The 15,755-nt window shown below is 42.8% G+C and overlaps 1 protein-coding gene across 4 annotated transcripts in view; it reads right to left on the bottom strand.

Annotated features, from left to right (window-relative positions):
* AATF (apoptosis antagonizing transcription factor) overlaps positions 1-15,755 on the bottom strand; it is an 83,899-nt gene that overhangs the window by 25,127 nt on the left and 43,017 nt on the right. For 2 of the 4 annotated variants that reach the window (XM_073316095.2, XM_073316094.2), the window contains exons 9-10: positions 6,481-6,548; positions 2,598-2,678 (exon numbers count right to left, since the gene is read on the bottom strand). In XM_073316095.2, coding sequence (XP_073172196.1) covers positions 2,598-2,678; positions 6,481-6,548 — 149 coding nt within the window. Of the gene's footprint in view, positions 1-1,640; positions 1,970-2,597; positions 2,679-6,480; positions 6,549-15,755 lie in introns of those variants that run through there. The other 2 variants (XM_073316096.2, XM_073316097.2) reach the window with 2 other exon arrangements.

The raw sequence follows: 15,755 nt of genomic DNA, 5'->3' as shown, positions 1-15,755 counted from the left end.
ATTTTACACCCTTAGTCTTTAGAGCAGGAGATTCCAACCCAGCAGCTTTCTATGTAAACTGTTCTGCTGGCTCCCTAAGTTCGAAACGCTTTACCCAAGTCATTCCTATTCTTACAACTTGATGAATAGCAGGCAAAAGGATTCACAAGCCACGTTTCCACTTGGGCACCTTTACAGTCCTTTTTGTTCTCTTATCCAGGAACACTTCCTGGAGAGAGCGTTTTAGCTTGCATGAATATTGCAGAATGGCTCTTCATGAAAATAACCACATTCACCCTGGAACATGGACCTTTGTGCACAAACACAGGTCTTTGTCATTCCTCATAGAAGCAATCACCCTCTTATAATGGTGCAGAGTCACCCAATCAGGGAACAGAAATAATACCGTGACTTGGGGCAAACAAATGCTACCAACAACAAAAAGTCAATAGGATGAAATATGAAATAAGAGAACATATTTCACTCTATGGGTTCACTTAAGTGATATTAACAATTAATGCATTCATACAAATCACAGTATGTTCGGGGACAATTTGTGAATTGGAAAAAAGGGCTTAATCACGCTAATAAATTGTCCACCGTTAATTGTTTGCCCAGCTCTGCTTACTCTCACACTTTTAAAATGTGAGCTTCCAAAACCCCAGTCTATCAGATTTTAAGTATTAAATTACAGACACAGTGAGCCATCCCAAGTCACAGCTGTACAATTATTCCATGACAAGTAGAAATATAAAGCTCATAGATATCCACTCAGGAAGCGATATGGTCTAGCGGGTTAGAGAAGGGATTCGGGAGGCAAGACTCCCGAGTTCTTTTTCTGCCAAGACTAACTGTGTAACCTTAGGTAAGTCTCACCTCACCCTTTGGTACCTCAGTTTCCCCATCTGTGAACTGGGGATAGCAGTCATCTCCCACGCTGAAGTGCTAAGAGGCCAGGCGCGTCTAAACATGCTTAGAGAAATCTCGGCAGCCTTTTACACTTACACAGGGCCCTTCATCCAAACATCTTAAAGCACAGAAAGGAGCGGGAAGGCAGTATGATGATGATGGACTACAATGATAAGTGATAGCAATTAATACTTAGTGCTTACATAACATGTTTCGCACCCAGATCTCAAAGTGCTTTACAAAAGATAAGTGACATTTATCCATGTTCTGCAGAGGAGGAAATGGAAGTGCAGAGAGTCTTAGTGAATCACGCAAGTAAAGACACACACACACAGTGACCCAGTGGCAGAACCAAAAATCGAACCCAGTCCGCCTGGTTCCTAGCCCTCTCCACTAGACCGCCCTGGAAAGATGATAGGATTTAATGGTACATTAATCACATACATCAGCAAATACATATTTTCTTCTCGTCTATATATTAATATTTTCCCCCTGGGTCAGTGCAACTCTTATTTAAAAAGGTAGCTAACATGTAACAAGCCACGGACACGGAGGGATTTCTGATCTCTCAGGAATTCCGAAGTGCACAGATCACACACAATGAGAGACTTGCCCCATTATTCCTAAAGGTTTATGAGTCTGACTCAGTTGTATGATGTTGTCAGTAGTTTTGACTGAATCATGAATATATCCAATTATGTGTGACGCTGACAGAATAGAATATTGATAGTCAATAATTACAGGCTTTTCAGGCCAACAAAGTAGCTCTTCCCTCTTTTAATAAATTATCTTATGACATCTATCTTAAAAATGGCTATGCCAGGCCTGACCCACACTGACTCCACTGACTTTCTATCAGATGCCATCTAAACTCGAGATTTATAGTTTACTCACAAAAGGATGGTTAATGTTGCAGATTTTTCAGGAAGCAGTGCAGCTTTCCAGCGTGCCTCCGTGCTACAAATCCCTCCTCCACTACAAATCATGTAGTCGCTCTGAACTCAGGAAGAGCAATGCACCTGCTCTGCAAAGGGGAACAAACCCCAGCTCCTCTACACACTTTCCATTCTCACCACACAACCTGGAAGAGTTTGCAAATGCAAACATTAGAAGGAAAAGGTCACAAAATTTAGGGCCAGATCTGCAAAAGAATTGAAGTGCCTAAAAATGCAGATAGGTGGCTAATGGGACTTACAAGAGCACCTAACCTGGATGGGCACCTAACTCCCATTGAAAGTTTATTAAAAGATATTACCTCCCTCACTTCATCTCTATTGAAAGTCTACCGCAATTAGCTGCCTAACGCAGGCATACGCACCTATCTGCGTCTTTAGGCAACTAAATACCTTTGTAAATCTAGCCTTAAAGGATTTAGAAGCACAAGTCCCATTCACTTTCATTGGGACTTGTGGCCCTCAATCTCTTAGGCATTTCTGAAAGTCTCTCCCTGGCATTTTTTTATGCCCAATGCAACATTCTTGTAAGGACTGATTTGAGCAATTCCCGCTCTGATTATAGCCAACTGATCACTAGTTCTAGAGTCATTAAGAGCTCCCTCCCCCGTAACGGGCATGTCTCAGAGCAACATCTTCTACCTTGCCAGGACAAAACAAGTCTGGCAACACATTTCAGTGCCAAAACGGGGCAGTCAGGTTACAACTGGTGAGACAAGAGTTTCTTCTCTGTAGTTTGAAGAAGCTGCCACTCACCGGATTTTCCTTCCTTTGCTGGCTTTTCGGTCCACTTTCTTCTGTATTTTGCTTCGTAACTTCTGGATGGCCAGCCACTGCCTGGGGAATCCAAAGTGGTGGTTACGTATCATTGCTAGGGCTGTTTGATCAGGCCAGTTTTTAGGAAGAATCACAAGGTGACAATGGCAAAAACCATGGAAATGCAGTTTGAAAAGCTCAAATGCCCACAGCATTGTTCTTCGCCCAAAAGTTGGTGCCCTAAATAACTGTGGCACTGTCCTTCACCTGAGCCCTGTACAGGACCCTATCGCAAGCTAACGCTGCCCTAGTTTTCAATAGCACACACCAGTCTCCCCGTACTACGTACTGAAATACCCCTGAGGAGGAGTACATAGCTACAAACAGGAGAGCACAGGGAACATTAGAGCCTATGTGTAGATGACCATGGACTCTGGTAGATCTCAGGGGCTGAAGCCCCAGCCATTCTGGGGGAGACAGATAAGCTGTCCTGGTCTTGATGTAATGATTAATATTCAGTGGGAATTCACATCCCATGTGCAGGAAAAAGCGACAGCAGATACAATCTGGCCCTATGTTTTTATTCTTTCTTGGCTAATGATTTTTTTTTTTTTTTAAAGAAAGAATCTTTAGAATTCAAAAGATTTTCTTCATCAAACAGAAATGCTAAGGCCAGTAAAAACCCTTAAAGGATTACTGCTCCCCCCCCAGCTATTACAATAAGTTGTATTTTGTATAAAGAAAGCACGCAGTAGAATAGATTGTTTACCTTTCTCCATTTATCATAAGCTACATATGTAGCTGGTTCTTTTAGTGGGGAGGGTTATACTAACTACATAAACGGATTTAACGTTATACAACAGTTCCATTTGAATGAGTTTCCTTCCAGGCTTTTGGAAAGCGTATATAAAATTACAAGCGAGTGTTTCTTTCCCACTACCTCTGACTATAATAACTGGCAAACCCCCCACCAAAACCACTGCCTAATGGTAAGTGCATTTCTTAATAAAAACAAACAAAAGGAAAGCAACAAGTGCTGCTTATTCCCCATCACTCTGTAGAAGGGAGGGTCCAATTCCTTACACAGAGCTTGCTCAAGTCAAAGAAGTTTCCATAGGGGGAAATAAACTGCTACTAGATACAAACATTTTTTTTTTAAAAAAAGAAACAAGCATCATCCTACCTGATTTATACAATGAAAACCCAACATCAGGGGAAAAAATCTAGCAAAATCCAATTACTGCAATCTTAATATAATCTTAATGACTGTAATCTATTTTATTGGAAAGTCAGATAAATGTACAATGTAATCACCACTTAAATGCAATTTTGGCTATGCCACGTTAAATTATAGTGAATAGCTTTCCATAATATTCCAGACATACACAAAATAAATTTGACCTACCGCACTAAAATTCAAGTCATATTTCACATGGACAAAGTTATTTCACCAACACAAAATTTCATAAAGCATTTTCCCTTCCTCTCCCCCTATACACACACATCCCCATATCACTTTTCAGTGGCGAATTCTATTCTATCATTTTCAGCTTTCCTTTCCTTTTATGCTTTTCTAAATTATGGCCTGTGGCTATTTAAATGTATACTGTTCATTAAGTAGTTTTTGGAATGTTCTGTATTTTCTAGCCACAGAATTAGAGTGAGAAATAAGAGCTTCCCGCAAAGCATACATTTTATTTTTGGCATCCAGGAAACATTCCTGTATGCTGTTTTAATTGTACTGTACCTTTTCTCTCTCTCTTTTTTTTTTAAACAGCAGGGCAAGTGCATACAAGGGAACCCTACACTATACAGCAGGTTTGATTCTTTATATGATGACAAATCACAGTTCATAATCTGATCCCAAATTTCACCAGTGAGCTGTCGCTTCATCTAGAGCACATTTGTCAGGGTACATCAAGACTCTTTTCCCCAAACTTGGGGTAGACAGGAAAAGCAAGTCTTGAAAGCGAGAAAGAGTGCAGGGGGCTTTGAAAAGAAATAAGCCTGGCTGCAAAAGAGTAATAATGCTTTCAGGCATCATCTTTAAGCCATTACTTATTATTAGGGTGATTTATCAGTTTTATTTATTTATAACCATTCCTCTAGGTGCTGCACCAACAGCTGAATTCAATAGTTCCGAAGTTTGTTACAAGACTTGTTACAAGCTCAGTACAAGAGCTGCTGCTCTTACCTAACATCCCAGCAACATTTCTCAGTCCAGCATAACCCAGCCTCCTCCTCTCCCCTCCCCCCCCCCCCCCATCAAGCCCCCTTACCTCTCCAAGTTTGGCAAACCAGTGGGGCCTTGTAACATGAAGGCCAGCAAATACAAGTTCTGGCAATGTGGTCCAGAGCCACAGAGTCCTCACTGGGAATACCCTGCCTAGCTGATATTATGCCATTGCTTTTAACCAATCATCTTGTTATTACACCCAACTGCTCTCCATGAGATCAGTGGCAAAACCACACTGTAACACTGCATCCCATATTCTTCATAGTGTTATTATTACATGACACGATTATGGCATAATTATGATGCATTTTGTACAAGATAAGTCATGTGAGGTGTCATTGGAAAAGTTATGATTTACTGAATAGGATTATCCTATTTGTATGCATGTATCATTTTTGTTTCTGAAGTTATGAATATGGACTATGTATTTCAAATGTAGTTACGCCTGAGTGATGCCCACTAGGCAAGATGCTTTCAGTCTAGATTGTGGGTGGGGAAGGGCCTATTCAGGGCAATGAGTCATTAGGGAAAACAACAGGTCTTAGGAGAAATTTATCCATCACCTGGTGAGCCTTCCTGAGAAGGCTCCAGATGGCCTATAAGTAATGGCCGCTATGACTCAGCAAGGTGTGCCAGGGCCTGTGACGAGGCCACATGACTCTGGACTCCATCTTGGGATGTCAGTGTTTTTCCACAAACTGAGGTTTGGGACAAAGGGTTCCCGCCATATGCTAAAGCTATATAAGGCAGGGAGTGACATCATTGGTGGTTCTTCACTCCCCACAAAAGACGACTCCTGGAAACAGCTGAGGAACAAAGACTCAATTATGGGAAGTGCTGGACCCAGGCAGAAGGGATTTCTAGCCTGTATATGAAACAAGCTGCAAAGCAAGTGTAGATGGTGCCTTAAGAATCTGCAGCCTGCTTGTATCATCAGCTAGGGTGAGAATTTGCTAATTCATATCCTATCTTTCTAGTATCTTAGACTTAGTTGGCGTTTTTGTTTATTTACTAGGTAATCTGCTTTGATCTGTTTGCTATCGCTTATAATAACTTAAAATCTATCTTGTGTAGTTAATAAACTTGTTTTTGCTTTATCTAAACCAATGAGTTGGAGCGAAATGCATGAGAAATTGTAGCTCTGGGGGCAAAGGCTGTTGCATATTCCTCTCCACACTGAGGAGTGGGGGGTGAACTCTATGAGCTTGTGCTGTACAGTTCCCTGTGCAGTGCAAGATAGTATAATTTTGGGTTTATGCTCCGGGTGGTGGGGGGGGGGGGGTGCCTGGGGAGCTGAGAGTTACCTTGGCTTTAGCCTTTCTACTGTTGGTTCATGAAGTGGCTAGTCAAAGAGCCTGCATGTAACTGCAGCTGGGTGTGTCCCTACCTGTGTGAATGCTGGTGAAAGTTTAGAACTGGAAGTGGGTCTGCAGCTTTTCACAACAGCACAGTGAGAGAGGGAGCCCAGGCTGGCGGTTCAGAGGGCTCAGTGGTACCCCAGTTCCAGGTGGCACCCCAGGGGGAACCCGTCACACATAAAGAAGCAGGATTGGGAACTTTTGGGAAGTTTTACACCCATGGAATCTAAGTGGCTGTAGGGTGAAGCTAGTTAACACAGAATATAGACAGCTACAGCTCATCACTTACCTGCCCATGGCCACCTGATCGTTGGGGTCCAGTGAACTGGTTTTCCGTTCTATAAGTTCTCGAAGGAGCTGGAGGAGGGAAGAGAATGACCACATGTAAAAGCACATTAAACACAGGTCAGCACTGAGTTTGAGATTTTCAAAGGAGCCTCAGGAATTTAGGTAGAATTTGTGCATCTCGCTGCCTTAATTATTATTATTATTATTATTTTTTTTTTTTTTTGAGAAACCCTGTCCACATACCAAAGGCATTACTGTTTTCTTAGCCCCAGCTAGCTTTACAAGACAGCAGGAATTTTGAGTGACATGGCAAGGATGCCTCTGAAAAAAGTACAATCGATAAAACAAAACCCAGTGGCAAAAGAGCAGGTGAATTCATGTTAACCCCTTCTTTAGAAAAGAAAAAAAACCCATGACTGGAGCACATAACTGAAGGCCATTAGGAAGACTTATTGTGCTACAGTTAATTTCAGATGGATCAATGACTAGTGCAGCATTCCCTTCATCATTTTATGATTAGTTTAGCCCGACCCATCTGTATCAGCTGAGAAGGTCAGGCAGCTATAGAGGGGAAGGATGCTGTAGCACACTGGATCAAACGTTAGTCTCCCACCAATGGGACGAAGAACTGATGATCTTACGTCTAAATGGGTGGGATGGTGGTGGATCAGCCAGCGCTGGGCAGTAACTGAAAATGAAAAGCCATCCTTGAGAATTCAGCACCATTTCTTAGGGGAGCTTAAAGAGTGAAGTAGGCAGTCTCATAATACAAACAGTGTAGTCCTAGGTGGTGTACAAAGGTGCAGCTCATGGGAGCACAGGAACTGTCATACAAAATAAGACCTATAGTGTGTAGGGTAACCTGTCGGTCAGTTTCAGATGCTTCAGAGGAGTGAGTGAGTGTTTATTTGCCCCTTATACTAGGTAAATATGTAAAAAATGCCCAAGACAGGAAGTTTACTTCTACCTGCACATACCCCATTTTTATTTCATCTAATCCCGTTACAAGTATTGTCTTGAACGGAACTGCACCCACTTCGACAACTTGGTCCAATATGACAAGCAACTTCTCTCAGACTCCACTTTCCTCTATGAGACCAGTGTATTGCAACATCTGGCTACGCAATGCCTCCTATCATTTACAATGAGCAGTGATCTCGGAGGGGGTCCCACTGTCTGAACTGAAAGCACGATACTGAGTGGCTTTTGGCAGTTAAAAAAAAAAAGGGGGGGGGGGTGGAACTGCAGAAAAAGTGGTGATTCTACAATGGAATGATACGCTCAGATCCTTCCAAGCGCCTTAGCTAGAAAGAAGCCTTACAAATGGAATATGGCCTCTCTTCCCTCAACAGAGCAGACAGGGTGAATGGCTGAGGTAGCACTCCACTGACCTGCAGGTTCTTTGGTCTCTGGGAGGCACAAAAGAGGCTGAATTTTCAGAGGCTGTGGGGAATTACGTACACTGCTTCCATTAACAGTGGGTGTTTTGAGGGCTATATTTCAGGGGCTGCACTGATACCTCTGCCCCGTAATCCCACTTGCCTCTCCTAACATTTAAAAAAAAAAAAAAAAACTACACAAAATAAGAGTCACACCGGTAAGGCAATCACGTTTGCTCTGAGGAGCAGCAAGGCAGAATGCTTTACAGCCGGCGTCCAGATGCTAAAACAGACCTTCCTATTTCCTTTCCAAGTTCTGGGGAAAAGGTTGGGTTTTATCTGTGCACCTTCCTCAGTCAGTAGGGTGTCGCATGCAGCCTTCTGGGATACCTGACCAATGTCTGTTTAACACCACGAGCTAGATATTATATGCTGTATAGCTTGCGTACAGAACAAAAATAAATACAACATGACTTCCCAAGTTGCAGACTTCCCAAAATGTCACTGTTTCATTCATGGTGACAGAGTTCCTGTTGTGAACCTACAAATTTACTCTAATTTGCACTTAACCGTAAAAAGTATGTGAAGGTTCATAAGATGTCACAATAACCTATAACAAATATGGATGGGAAAAGGAGACAGACTGTCAACAAAAGGGCCTACTGAGATGGTTCAAGGACTATGTTAAAATCATGCTTGGTTAAAAACAGAAGATGTGGAACCAGAAATTAACTAATCAAAATTGGAGTGTCAGATATTAGGCCCAATTGATGGACAAAATAATGAGGGGATGAGCTATTCTACCCATCGCTCTCTTTTTGGGTTCATAAAGGAGGACACTTTGGGGGGGAAATAGAAAGAACAGATGGAAACTACTGATGCAAGCTTTACCATCCTGTCTGTCACCCCCACTGTCTACTGGGACCTTGGACCATCTTTGTCCTCATCCTGAGGGACACCCTGACCAGTTTGGCCGAAGAGAGGTATCAAGATGACATCACCACCCCTACCAGCTCCAAGAGAATCCCCAACACCACCTGAAATGAAATGGGATCAGACTTTAACAGCTGCAGCTCATCTCAACTAACGTCTTCTTTTTTCCCCAAAAGGACAGATATCACCATCTTTGAAACCATCTAAGAGACTGTCAGACAAGAGGGGGGGGGTTCCTTCTAAAACTCTCTCCAGTTAACGGGAAAGGAAACAAGAAATGTTAAAATGAAAGTCTTAATCAACATTTAACCTTCCAAATGCTTTAACTCTTTTAGTTCTTTTCTGTATTTTTAATAAAAAGCTGAAAGGATTTTTACTGGTGTTTGCACCACGGTACTAAACAGGCTGAGGTTTCTGTATACCAAACCCCAAACCTTGTTTAACACTGTTTAATGATGGACAGCGACTGGCTTATGTTAACAGCTCTGTCCCATATATTCCATCTAAATTAATACAACAGGCTGCATCTCAAATGGCATTTGAAACTCAAAAGAAACTGAAGAATCAGTCTTTTTGTCTTTCACAAAGATGTCTAAGGAGGGCTTCCCCCGCCTTGTACCTCTGCACAACAGGCACAGCTGGAGTCCAGTGGCTAATTGAGGTACCATAACAATCAAAAGAAAGATTTCCATTCATTTCAATCACTGCCCCCCAAATGTACACTCCCCTCCACATCCAAACGCTGCAATTTACAACAGCCTGCCTTAGACTCTGCTTCCAATCACCTCTGCACAGCTGTGACATTAAAAGATGTCCTCAAGTATTGCTCTATGTAAGAAACTAATGCACTATGGGGATTCCAACAGTATGAGCAAATCACTGAAATAAGCAGGTGAAAATCACCCCCTCTTCCCCCCCCCCCAAAAAGTGATCTAAATAGACTTGGCATTCTTTGATTTTTTTATATATATATATATAATTTTGATGGATAATAATGTATGTTTATTTTTAGCATTTTTGATTATTTAAATTTGAACAGTTGTGGAAAATTATGGAGGGTAGTCAGACATCATTTAATGACAGCAGATATAGAGATTCAAAAAGTTAAAGCTTGATAACCATTAAAACACAAATTTGTCAACTTCACATGTCAAAATATACAAAGCAAATAGTCTTAAATCAAATTCTAAAGTTCTCAAGCAGCATTTTTCTTACTTTGGCCATCTGTGAATTTCTATTTTCATCGATGGAAATATTTCTGTATCAGTTTGTATGTATACAGTGAAATTAATGTTTACCAACATTTACCAATAAATATCTCCTGAGGGTTTTTTTTCTTTTAAATAAAGTAGAGACTTAAACAACAAAAGGAAGCTTTGTACCCCCACCTTCAAAAGTCACACATTTTATTGCGAAAGAGAAAAGGCAACTCAAGCTCAATTAAGAACACCTCCCGTGATGTTTTTTCATTTGCTTATATTGGGAGATTATTTCCACAGCAATTACACTTAAAAATGCAGGGACCAGAGGCCACTGGTTTATTATCACTAGAAAACAGCAAGCTATTTCTCTGCCCCGTTTATCTGATTGATTCCCAACATCTTTCTGGCACACAATCTATCAGTTTATCTCTCCCACTTCATCACAGTCACTTCTGGCAGCTAAATACAAGATCCAAATCCAGTGTTACACAGACATACGACACAGTAAACCTGTGTAACTCTGCTTCTCTGTAAACGGCTGCCCTTAAGGCTAAGCAAAAATGGGATCTTGGTTTCCAGTCAATATTCTGTCAGAAGCAAGGTGGGAGGGAGAGTTTTAAAAACAGGAAGAAATGGTGTGGCTACGTTCCAGTGGTTTCTTCCTATTCCAGCAACGGTATGTTCACCATCCACACTTATCTTGGTTCTTTGACACAAGTGCATAGGGAAAGCTATAGGGTAGTGCTGGCAGAGATTGGGATACTGCAGCCCAGTAATGCAATCAGCAGCTTTGAAGAATAAAAGGCAGTTTTCCTGTTCCGTCCCTTCTCCACTTACTACTATGAAAATTCACGATTCCTTCCTCACATACAGTATCCACTTACCCACAGCCTGGAAAATGCTTATATGGACATTGTCCTTTCCAGCACACAGAAGTACAAATAACTGCAACGCCATACAACTGGGGAGCAACATAGACGAGTGGATAAAGTATGGGGAGCGAGTTACGCAACCTGGGTTCTAGTCCCAACTCTGACACCAACTCACTGTACAACCTTGGGAAAGTCACCTAACCTCTTTGTGGCTCAGGTTTCCCCATATGCAAACAGGGAATATCGATCATAAATACATCACAAGGGCACTGTTTAAGACAACCTTAGTTTGTATTGCAGGGAACTGGCCCTTGGGGGATGATTTATCCTGACAGTGAGAGAAGAGAATTGCAAAAGCCTTCTTATGCACATTAACAGTACCCACCCCTAAAACACTATACGAAATATGCAATTATGTAAATACACACATCTACTTTATAATATCTTTTCTACACATTCCCCATATTTATTTTTTTTACTCCAAATGCTTGAGGAACAGCTCCCAGCAGCACAGACAAGCAGTGGTACAAACTAGTGAGTTATTTTAGGTTAATCAACTACTGCAGGTGTAACCTATTTCACTGTAAAATCATCTACATTCTATAGGGGTCCCATCATTACCCATTCATGATGATACTGTCCCTTGGGAGTATCATACTGGATTAAAACACTGGTCCAACCTAGCTCAGTATCCTGGCTAGAACACTGCCAGAAGCAAGTGGTGGGGTAAGAATCCCCAAGATGAACATCTTTGATAAATTACAGACCCTCACTGTAGTTAGAACACGTCAAGTACACGCGAGTACATGTGTGACTGCATTGTGGATATCCTAAGAGCATCAAGGTAAGAAAGGCAAGCAATTTATGGTAGAAGCTTTGAAAGCGTTGACAGGATCCCATCAATCGGATTCATGAGACACACACACACAATATATATTCTATTCATTACCTGCCCAATGTGCATGCTAACTTCTAAATTACTTATTATTTAAACTTGCACTGAGCTCTGAATACATCTGTGGAGACGCCTTTGTTCCAAATTAGGATCCTAAAAGGCATGTTTACATATGAACACAAGCTCTTGGAGGATAAATACACGTGTCACTACGTTGACGAATCTCAGGCAGGAAGAGTTTCCGAAACATCAGAAATCCAAGGTCTATTTAGAACGGACTCCACTAGTCAAAACTTTAACTACAAATGCCTTGCCTCTAAAGTATTTACGTTTTCATTACAAATGCTAACTTGCAGAAGGCTGTCTGCATCCCGGTACATGGTACATAAACACAAGGCGATAGTCCAATTATCTATCAACACATCTTCCGCAATGGTTCCGTCATTGTTTGATTGCTAATATGCATAAGAAAAAAATAGTTCCCGAAGTTGCCATATCTCTATGCTCTACTGCAGCGGTTCTCAAACTGTGGGTTGGGACCCCGAAGCGGGTCGCAACCACATTTTAATGGAGTTGCCAGGGCTGGCTTAGACTTGCTGGGGCCTGGGGACAAAACCCGAGACCCTCTACCCAGGGCCGGAGCCAAAGCCCAAGGTCTTCAGCTCTAGGTGGCAGGGCTCAGGTTACAGGCCCCCTGCCTAGGGCTGAAGCCCCCCCCCCCCCCACACACACACACACACCCTGGGGCAGCGGGGCTTGAGCGGGCTCAGGCTTCGGTCCCTCCTCCTGGGGTCAGTAATTTTTGTTCTCAGAAGCGGGTCGCGAAACAATGACGTTTGAGAACGCCGGCTCTACTGTGTTGCTTTGCTAAAAGGTACAGTGCCAACCCTCAGACATCCATCTGGACTCTCTATGTTTGCACTGAACCTACGCAATCTCAAGAGGGAAATGTCTTCCTGAATCTAGAATGGATTAACGGCACCACTGTGACCACAGTGTATCTAATCAACATTCACTCCAGACTGCATTACTGCAGGGCACTCTATAAGGAGCTTCTGTGGCACAGAACACCGTTGCTTGCCTCCTAACTGGGATGGGTGACTGTGAGTATGTATCATTCCTATGCAACCCCTTGCACTAGCTACCCCTTTGCTTCAGGGTGCAGTACAAGGCAGTAGATACAATCTATACATCTCTGAGCGGTCTAGGACCTGAATATCTGAGGAGGTGCCTTTGTCATGACAGGCAAGATCAGCTGGATTACTTCTGCTGTCATATACTGAGTTAAACTCAAAACCTGTGCAGCAAGACATCTGCAGCAGAGGGAACCCTTCCCTCTGGTGGCTCACCAAATCCAGAGTTTGGTGGCTAAAAGGTGCAGCTGCAGCTACCCCCAAGATAGACAGCACGAGGTGCAGTTGTTCCTGCAGGCTTTTAATGGAATTTTTGGCATGGTGGTGAGTGAGATGGATCCCTCCATCGGAGCTCTGGCCACAGATGCTCGGTAGACAGGACCGCTAACGTGCTGCAGTGTGAGCATCGAGGACAAGAGAATCTGCACTCTGCAGCAGTTAGGACACTGGTCACGGGGGTGTGGCTCTTCCATAAATTAACTGCATAAGGGCACTTGCTGTCAGAGTAAAGCGGACATCTTTTTATCCCTTTGGGGTCTATTATTCTGCACTACAGAGAATCCCTCTCATTAGTGTTAACAAGGGAAAGTTGCATGCAACAACAGGAGGAGACTAAAGCTTGTAAACTGGAGCAGCACCCATGAGCCAACAGGTCCATAAGCAGTTCAGCCGTCAGTCAAGAAAGACCTGTTTTCTTCACCTGGGAACCGAAGGTGAAATGTTCTTTCAGTGCAGGGCAACTGCAAGATTCAAGAGGTTGTGGGGGTAGAAAGGAGGGGAAGGGGGAAAAAAATCAGGGACAGGAGGGAAATTAGGAAATGGAAATAAAAACCACGAAGCATCTTATTACATCTAAATAGTGTGAGTCTTAAAGCCGAAGTTATAAATCATGCTAACAATGGTGACTAAAATCAAAGTGGATGTAGCCAGAGGCTACCACTGAAAAAGTCAGCGTAGACCTGCCTGGCTGCCTCTGGTCTTTAAGGATTTGATTAGTTTTTCCACTTTCTAGTTCACAGTCTTGCATTCAGCCCATGCTCCAGAGCCAGGTAGGGCTCAGGATACACAATGAATGATCAATTCATTTACTGAATAAAGTAACACTATTTTTTCAGCACAAGACCTAAAACACTTCCAAAGCCGTAATATTTCATTAAGCCTGGTGATTCCAGCTAAAATTTATTAGTCAAAACAGAAAACTCTCATCAGACCCCATATATTCCATTAGGAGTGATCTATGGTGTCTCCCAATGTCTAATTATTAACTAGGAAGTGTAAGTAAATCACTATCAGCATTAAGCCCTGATGTGTGAAGACAGAATTGGAGTTAAGCAGTATCAGCAGTAAAAGGCTTTGATTTGAATAATTTGTTTTTATCCACCCACCACCACCTCCCAACTCATTCTCCCCTTAGCAAGGGAACAAAACTGTCCTTTTAAATGACCACCACAAAGTTCCATTCGTCAGTAAGAGCAATAGTGCTGCAGCCCGCCTAAATGCCCCCCGCCTGTCCCAAAACAGCAGCAATCTGGAGGCCAGACGCACATTTTCTAGCTATGAAGGAGTGGAATAAAGTCATCCACATGAACGTTATTTGCTTTTGCTGCCAGGTGGTGACCTTTACTGTGGTCAATGGCTAGATCTGTGCACGTTAGCATTCAGGTTTGGTCTACACTACACATTTAGGCCAACATAAGGCAGTTTACGTTGACCTAACTATGTCAGTGCACACCCTACAGCCATGTCCCACCGATGTAAGTGCCCTACTACACCAACATAATAATGCTACCTTCACGAGAGGCGTAGGGCTTATGTCCATGTAGTTAGGGCGATACAGTGTCTGTGTAGGTAGACACTGTGTTACTTACCTCAGCTATTAGCGGTCTTCTCAATTTCACGAGCCCTGAAATTGACAAGAAAGCCGGGCAGCTAGAGCCCAGCTGCCCCGGGCTCCCCACTCCCAGCCGAGCTGCTGCCTGGAGGCTCCCCACTCGGGAAGCCAAGAATCTCAAGCAGCTGCACCCCTTACACACACGTTCCCAGCTGGGAGTGGGTAGCCCGGGGTGGGGGGGCGGCAACTAGGCTCTGGGTGGGGAGCTACGCAGAGCTCAGAGTCCTGGATCTCAGAACCCCACCCAGGTCAACTTAGGGTTGTAGTACAGACATACCCTTAGTAAAACTTCACATTAAGACCGTGTTTTTCATCCAAGCGTGTACCGCAAAGCAGTTGAAAGCCTTAATTGAAATTAGTAACACCCCTCCCCCGCATGAGCCATTACGTGCCCTCTGGGTAAATATAGGCACAGAGAGGTCATGTGATTTGTCAAGGTTGATCTCAAGAGTTGGCGGAACAGAACACAGAATTCTTCACCACGCTTCCACAAACCTGAAAACGTATCAGAATATAAGAGATCCTGAAATCCACAATTGCTTACAAAAATAGATAACCGAAATTTGCACAGAAAAAAAAAATTAAAGGTGAAATTTTCAAAAGCAGCCAGCGTTCGCCTTGCTCTGCTCTCACCCAAGTCAATGTTAAAATTTCCACTGACGGCAGTGAGAGCAGTTGGGCCACCACCGAGAGCTTTCGAAAGAGTCGCCCTTAAAACACAATGGAGAAAAATGTTATCCTGGTTAAGGAGATACACATAAAAGATCCTGTGCCAGAAGCACAGGGATTTAGAAAACACCATTAGGAGATTATTCAAGGACAATTGTGGCTCATGACTGAGCTTTCCCGCACACAGAATGTAGGACTGTTTATCAAAACTAGCTTTGTTTCTAATGATGTCCTTTGTAGTCACTTTTGAGCATTATGCTACTGCATTTAACTGTGATTGTAATCAGGATTTTTTTTTTTTT

This window comes from Lepidochelys kempii, chromosome 17 (assembly GCF_965140285.1).
Source record: "Lepidochelys kempii isolate rLepKem1 chromosome 17, rLepKem1.hap1, whole genome shotgun sequence".
Lineage (NCBI taxonomy): Eukaryota > Metazoa > Chordata > Testudines > Cheloniidae > Lepidochelys > Lepidochelys kempii.
This window is presented reverse-complemented; position numbering and strand designations above follow the sequence as displayed.